We start from the raw sequence: 7,313 nt of genomic DNA, 5'->3' as shown, positions 1-7,313 counted from the left end.
GTGGGTGCAGAGTCTTGTGGATCCAGTGGCAGTAGAGGCATCTCAGCGCTGGCAGGGGTCTCCAGGTGGCTCCTTCAGCTCCAGGGTTCTAATGTAGCTCCATGTGTCCTGTCAGCAAGCATGTCTCACAGGCAGGGTGTGTCCCACCACCAGCGAGCTATTTATCTCCTTAGCGCCTCCAAATGAAGTCAGCAAGCTGCGATCTGATTGACAGGTTAAACTCTACCCCTTCACTCGTATGCCTCAAATTGACAACAGATTATGTAACTACCACTGAGGGCATGGGTGGGCCCCATGCATGCGATGGAGAGGAGAGTCTCTAACTCGGCTAGTTGGAGAAAAGAGGGGCTCCACCTTGGCCTATGGGAGAAGAGAGAAACGGAGGAGCCACAGCGGTTTGGGCTGAAATGGGTGCCCTGCATGACATTGTACTCTGCTCTGGGGAGGGAGGGTTGTGCCCATACGGAAGGGATTTGCTGTCTAGCTCCACTCATAGGATTGGGAGCACATCATGACTTACTCCACTGGGTGCCACCAACCCTAAGGAAGGCAGTGGATGGTTATCTTTTCAGAGAGATTATCCGATTCATTTTGGCTAAGTGAAAATCAAAGCTCTGAGATTCAAAAAGGTGCAATCATGTGTAACCTGGGTATTGAATTTTGTGTCTGCGACCAATGAATTAATTATTTTCTATGTGAATTTTGGGGCATGGTTCTGCTCGGCATAAATTTTCTTTTGGAGTTAGTATGGTCAAAGGTCCTTTCTCAATTCTTTTCTTCTTTATTAAAGGATCATTTTATTGGGAGCTCGTTCAGCTTTTTTAACAATCCACACATCAATTTTATCAAGCATATTTGTACATATTCAATTATCTTTAAAACGTTATCTTTTTCTGTTCTTTCCCTCTGCAAACTCTTAATACCTACCTTCATACCAATGATTTGTAACGTAATTGTATAGTAGTTTGTGTTTTTTCTTGAACTGTTCCTTTGGCTTTATATAGTAATAATGGCATTAATTACTCATGGCAGTGTCCCAATGGTAAAATGAATGAATGAATACCTCCTTCTTGGTATATATATATCATCAATAGGTTTTGAAAGAGCATTCATTGTATGAATCATCTGGAATTATTTATCTTAGAAGGGTAGATTTCATTTGATAAGGCAGCTTTCTAGTAATCTTGAGATCTTTTACTTCATGTTTATTATAACCAGATGTTTAGCAGGTCAAAATTGTTGATGTTGAAAAAATAACTGCCCCTTTCATATTTCCTTTTTCTTTTATTTTTATCTTTGGAAGAGAAACATCCATGGTTTAATCTGTAATTTACATGGTCCAATCTTGCATCCTTGGCACGGCACTCGCTAAAAGGAACCAGCCTGTGTGAAATCAAATATTAAGATATTTGGAAAGAGAATCTGTCTAGGAGATAAGTTTAATCAAAAGTTTGTTTTCCCTCTATTCCATTCTTTTGACTCCTAGCTATCATTAAATTCTACGCACATTTACTTGGAAATACAATTTAAATAACTTTGTGATTTTCAAGAAATGCCAACAACTTATGTAGGAGATCATGATAAGTAATTTTACTTGGAGTTGAAAAGGGGGATTGGCGGAGGGAGAATCATTTTCTAAACATTAGCTTTTTCCTTTAAATGAGACTCTATTTGAAGAATTTAAATACATTTTCCTATAGGGCTCCTTTTCAGGAGACGCAGGTAGAATTTGTGAAAGTAGGTACTCATTTCAGAACAAAAAACAAACTGCCCCTCCCTCCCAGTGTGACCATTTGAGAATATGTACTCAACTGAGCCCTGGAGGTGAAGTGGTTAAAGCCCCTGGCTGCTAACCAAATTTTGGTGGTTCAAACCCACCAACCAGCCACTCTATGGTGAAAAGATATGGCAGTCTGTTCTTGTAAATATTACAACCTCAGATACGCTATGAGTAGTTTCTGCTCTGTCCTACAGTGTTGTTATGTGTTAGAATCAACCTATAACAACACTGAGGTTTTCACTTAATCAACTAGAATGAAAAGCCTACCATTAACCTCTCCCCCTTTCTTCCTTTCTCCTCTCTACAGGTCACCTACCTGGGTAAAGTCCCCACCACAGGCTTGCAGTTTTCATCCGGCTGCACAGAAAAGCCAGTCATTGAGCTCTGGAAGAAACACACGCTAGCTCGAGAAGATGTCTTCCCAGCCAATGCTCTCCTGGAAATTCGGCCCTTCCAAGTGTGGCTCCATCACCTGGACCACAAAGGCGAGGCCACTGTCCACATGGATACCTTTCAGGTGGCCCGTATTGCCTACTGCACGGCCGACCACGCCGTGAGTCCCAACATCTTCGCCTGGGTATACAGGGAGATCAACGATGACCTGTCGTACCAGATGGACTGCCACGCTGTTGAGTGTGAGAGCAAGCTGGAGGCCAAGAAGCTGGCCCACGCCATGATGGAGGCCTTCAGGAAGACTTTCCATAGTATGAAGAGTGATGGCCGAATCCACAGGAACAGCTCCTCTGAAGAAGCATCCCAGGAATTGGAATCTGATGACGGCTGAATGAACTTAGAGAGCTTTAGCCGAGGCAGCAATGGTCAAGAAATGGAAGTTGATAGATGAGATATCAGTGATTCAAATTTGGGATGAAAAGACTGCCAAACTCTTGGCCAATCATGCTTTTTAAATTCAGAAGAGCAATTCTAAATCAAAAGAAATGTATCATTAAAGTAATTGCGTTGCATTGAAATCTGCTGCTGCTGTGACTATAAGGAGGGTGGGCATGTGGATGGGGAGAAAGGCTCTAGACTCCCTTCCTCTTTTTCTTCTTCTTCTGTTTCCTTATTTCCCAGTGCCTCCCTGTGGAGACCCCCATGCTGACGTTCACCACTCTCAGGCAAATACTCTGCGGCTGTCATTTGATGAATTGTTCCAATTTGCCTTATGAAACCCAACAAGAATGTTAGATGCACCTATAGGATCCCTGATGGGCAGTTGGAGATGTTGATGCTGATGCGGATGCGGATGCGGATGCTGGTGTGGAGGCCTCAGGGCTGAGAGAATGCCTCTGGATGCTTCTTTAAAGCCCAGACCCATGGCATGTCTCCTGAATCTGGGAACGAGCACAGCCATTATTGAGCTTTACAACTAACAGTCCAACACTTGGCAGTTAATTCACAGTTGAAGACAATGCTTTTATCGCATAACTGTATCAAGTAGTACCCTTTTATTGTATTCATATCATCTATTTTCTTAGGAGACTTGCAACTACTAACCACCCCTCCCCTTCTCCTGCCCTCTCCATCCTCCTTCCCATCCCAGCCCATGCCAGTATCCCTTGAGAGATGGATTCTCCACTTACCCTACAGGACACCCAAAGGGAAGAAAATAACCAAGCAAATAAAATCAACAGTCCAACCAACCGGCTGTGGCAACAGGAGCTCTGGAGAATAGAAAATGCGTTTTCAAATAATTGGGCAAATTCCCTGCACGCTGCCCTTTTCTCAGCCCAATGTCTGGAAACCTCCCTATCTGATGGTCCTGGCTGATGAGCGCTTCAAGGCCAGCTTCGCATTTGGTGTTGAGTGTGACCCTGAATCCCTTGCCACCATCCCTCCATATTGCACTCAACTTAGGCCATCACTTCTCTGCACGTGGCTTGTCTGAAGGAGCAGGAAGATCTTAAAGGGAAATCGGACCAGCTCACCTTAAAATTGGAGAGATTTTAGAGGTCAGAGCTGCCAGTGTGGTCACGATTTCTAAGGAGACGCTCTCCTTCCATAAGCCTGAGATTTCTGACTTTGATGGATCGCTAGATGTCCTATGTGCAAAGAGTCAGCATTGACTGTAACAGAAAGCATTTGTTCAAACGCACACACTTATGGCTGACAGCAGATGACTGGTTTTGCAGGGAACGCTGCTCCTGTCTCAAAGTCTGTTTCGACTCCTGGTGATGGTAGGGGCACTGCAGCACCTTACAGTAGCCTTAAATGAGAGCTAAAGGAATCCAGAGAGATGTGGTGTCCGTGTTTGGTCTGTGTATCTGTGTGTCCATGTATGTGCCTGTGTGTGCACCTGTCCCTCCCCTCTCCCCATATGTGGGTCCCATGTTAAGGCATGTAGAATAAGCATGGAGTTGTACTGAGAGGACTCACCTGTTGAAGATATGCTTGTTGCTTTACAACATATGTAAACCCTTCTATAGCGTAAAAGCATTCACTTTTAATAAAAAAGATGTTTGAATTAATAACGCTGAAGATGCTCAACATTTCTATGTCTTTCTTTTCTTATTTTTTGTAAGTCAAAGAAACCTGAAGATCCAAATAGATCACATTAAATAAATAGGATAATTCTGTCTCAAAAGATTTTTAAGCTTGGTCACAAATAACTCCTTCCCTGATTGGCATGTGTGTGCATGCTTTTAAATTTTTTCAATCTTCCTTTCTGTTTATTAAGGCTCAATTTATTTTTAATTGCCATCTTCATTAAGATGTAGAGTATCAACAGTTGAAATCATTATTCTGCTCAATTTATCGCAGAGGAGAGTCTGCCTAAATATAATTCTAAGGATGCCTGTTTACAAAGTTTTGTGTACACCCTTGGAGAGCCTCCCCTGAAAACCGTAGGAAGAAAACACAGAGCAATTTGTTCTGACAGGACTAGTTAAAAATAGCTCCTCCTGGCCGCGATTTCTCAGAAGAGTCCCATTCATCAAGCAGGACAACGTGGGGGCAGAGGCGGGGGGCTGGACATGATGGTTGGGAGTCCACAGTTATAACATTGCCCTTCACAATGCTAACGGCTCCTAGATGGAGAATGTAGGTGACCGTTCAGCAGATGACCTCAAGCAAGAATTATTACCTCACTCCTCTGATTGAAATGGCTTTTCTCTCAAGTCGACCTTTTCTCAATTTCAATTTTCCTCTGTTGTCCTTGAACCTACTTCTAAGAAGGACTAGGGGAGCAATAGAGAAGATGGGGGTTTCTTGAAACACACTATCATTTTCCTCTTGAAGTTACTGTTGAATCCACAAGTGCACGTGTGGTTATTTACTGCAAGAAGCACTTGTCTGCAATATTGTCGGGTCTGTGGTGGTGTTGTGGGTTAGGCACCGGCCGAGAGGTCGATGGTTCAAACCCACCATTGGCTCCATAAGGATTTAAAGGCTCTGAAACCCAAAGGGAATCCACTCAGAGTTGCTGTGGATTGTTTTGATTTGGGTTTGCAGTCTTCTCAGGTGATGTGCCAAGTTGTGGGTTCCGTTAACACAGGTGGGAGCTTTCCTTTGGCAGGAGTGAGAAGCAAGTTACAGGCCCTACACAACAGACAATACAAAACCCTATCTTTCAAAACAGCGAGTGGAATTTGTTGGGGCAGCTGAGTTTAATGATCTGAGGGGGCATGAAGATGTATGTGGTTATATTTCAGTGCTGTCTCTTCTTTGTTTTGACACGAGGGCACACGGCACCGTTGTGTGCAGTAACACACTCTTCCGAAGAAACCTGTAGGTGGGATGGTAGTTACCCTCTTTTTAGGGGCTCCAGACACATGACAACAGCGGGCACAATCGAACTAAACACTACACTGTCCCCATGCTGAGTGGCAGATCAGCGCTTTGTTGAACCATTGGGTTTTCCTTGCTGGTTTTCAGGAGTAGACCTCCAGGATTTCCTTCCTGGTCCAGCAGAGTCTGGAAACGCCACTGAAACAGCTTTAGCATCATAGCAACATAAGAGTTTCCCTGACTGACGGATGGTAGCGCTGCAAAGGGTATCGGCCAGTTATTAAACTCTGGCCTCATGCATGGATAGCTGGGATGCTGCCCCAGAATGTCTGCCGCCTTCTACAGTTACATTAGAGATGTTGTTAGGAGCCATCAAGTGAGTTCCAAATCGTAGTGGCCCTGTGTACAAGTGGATGAAACACTGCCTGGTCCTTGTGCCAATTCATCTCATTGAGGGCCGTTCTCGCCCTAACCCTCTACTTGCATAACTCCTGGTAACATGGCCAAAGTATGTGAGGGGAAATCTCACCATCCTGATTTCTAAGGACCATTCCGACTCTACTTCTCCAGGACAAATCACATCCGTTCATTCTGCAGTCCGTGATCTATTCTATTCTGTTCCAACAGCATCATACCAAGGCGTCCCTTTTTCTTTTTTTCTTTTTTATCCTTTACCTAGTTTCCCAGGCATAGGAAACAATTGAAAAAATGCTATGGCTTGAGTCAGGTGCACCTTAGTCCTCAAGGTTTTTCGGTACTTTAACGATATTTTTGGAGCAGATTTGTTAGTGAAATACACAGTTTGAGTACCTGACTGCTGCTTCTGAGTGTGAATGGTGGGTTCAAGGAAAATGAGATCCTTACAGCTTCAAGCTTTTCTCCATGCATCCTGGTATTCTTGGTCCAGCGGTGGGGATTTTTGTTTTCTTTCTTCTACGCTGAAATTCATACTGAAGGCTGCAGTCTGATCTTCATCAGCAAGTGCCTCAAGTCCTCTTGGCTTTTAGCAAACCAAGTTTGTCATCTGCATATCACCGGTTGTTGATGGGCTTTATCCTAATTCTGATGCACTGTTTTTCATATGGCCTAGCTTCTCAGGTTATTCATCAGCACACAGATGGAATACATATATGTATATGTATATTGACACACACTCTTTCTGATTTTAAACAACTTAGCATTCCCTTGTTCTTTTCTACTAAACTGGTTCCACATGAGTACAATGAAATATTCTGGAATTCACATTTTTCTCAATATTATTCACAGTTTAGTTTAACACTTTCTTGGTAGTCTCTTCTTCCAACCAACAGCCATCTAATGCCAGCAATGATGTCCTTTATTCCATGCGTTCTTTTCAATCCAGCTTGGATTTCTAGCCGATCCCTGTGAATGCATTTCTGCAACCAATTTTTATTCATCTTCAGCAAAATTTTACTTGCTGATATTAATGATACTGTTTCATAATTTCTGCATTCTGCTTGTCATCTTTCTTTGGAATGGGCACTGGTCTTAATCTCTTCTAGTCTGTTGACCAAGTAATTCTCTTCCAAATTTCTTGGTATAAATGAATGCGTGGTTCTAGAGCTGCATCAGTTTCTCAAACGTTTCGATTGATATTTTGTCAATTCCTAGAATCTTGTTTTTGATGAATGCTTTCATTGCAGCTGGACATCTTCCTTCAATAGTTTCCGTTCTGGATCACATTGTACCTATTGAAACGATTGCATGTCAAACCAGGTGTGTTGTTGTTGTTGTTGTTGTTGTTGTTTTCTTTTGGCTCAGTGACTGTGTATTCCTTCCATCTTCT

The 7,313-nt window shown here is 43.1% G+C and overlaps 1 protein-coding gene across 3 annotated transcripts in view; it reads left to right on the top strand.

The window, feature by feature from the left end:
* Window positions 1-4,251, top strand: part of PID1 (phosphotyrosine interaction domain containing 1) — a 268,587-nt gene extending 264,336 nt beyond the window's left edge. For all 3 annotated transcript variants that reach the window (XM_045295428.1, XM_004701662.4, XM_045295436.1), the window contains exon 3: window positions 2,088-4,251. In XM_045295428.1, coding sequence (XP_045151363.1) covers window positions 2,088-2,564 — 477 coding nt within the window. In that variant the 3' untranslated portion in view covers window positions 2,565-4,251. The remainder of the gene's footprint in view (window positions 1-2,087) is intronic.
* Window positions 4,252-7,313: the final 3,062 nt, after the last annotated feature.

The sequence above is a fragment of the Echinops telfairi genome, unplaced genomic scaffold (assembly GCF_000313985.2).
Source record: "Echinops telfairi isolate 266 unplaced genomic scaffold, ASM31398v2 ScPeMD7_3;HRSCAF=10, whole genome shotgun sequence".
Lineage (NCBI taxonomy): Eukaryota > Metazoa > Chordata > Mammalia > Afrosoricida > Tenrecidae > Echinops > Echinops telfairi.
Note: the sequence above shows the minus strand (reverse complement) of the source record. Positions and strands in the feature narration are given on the sequence as shown.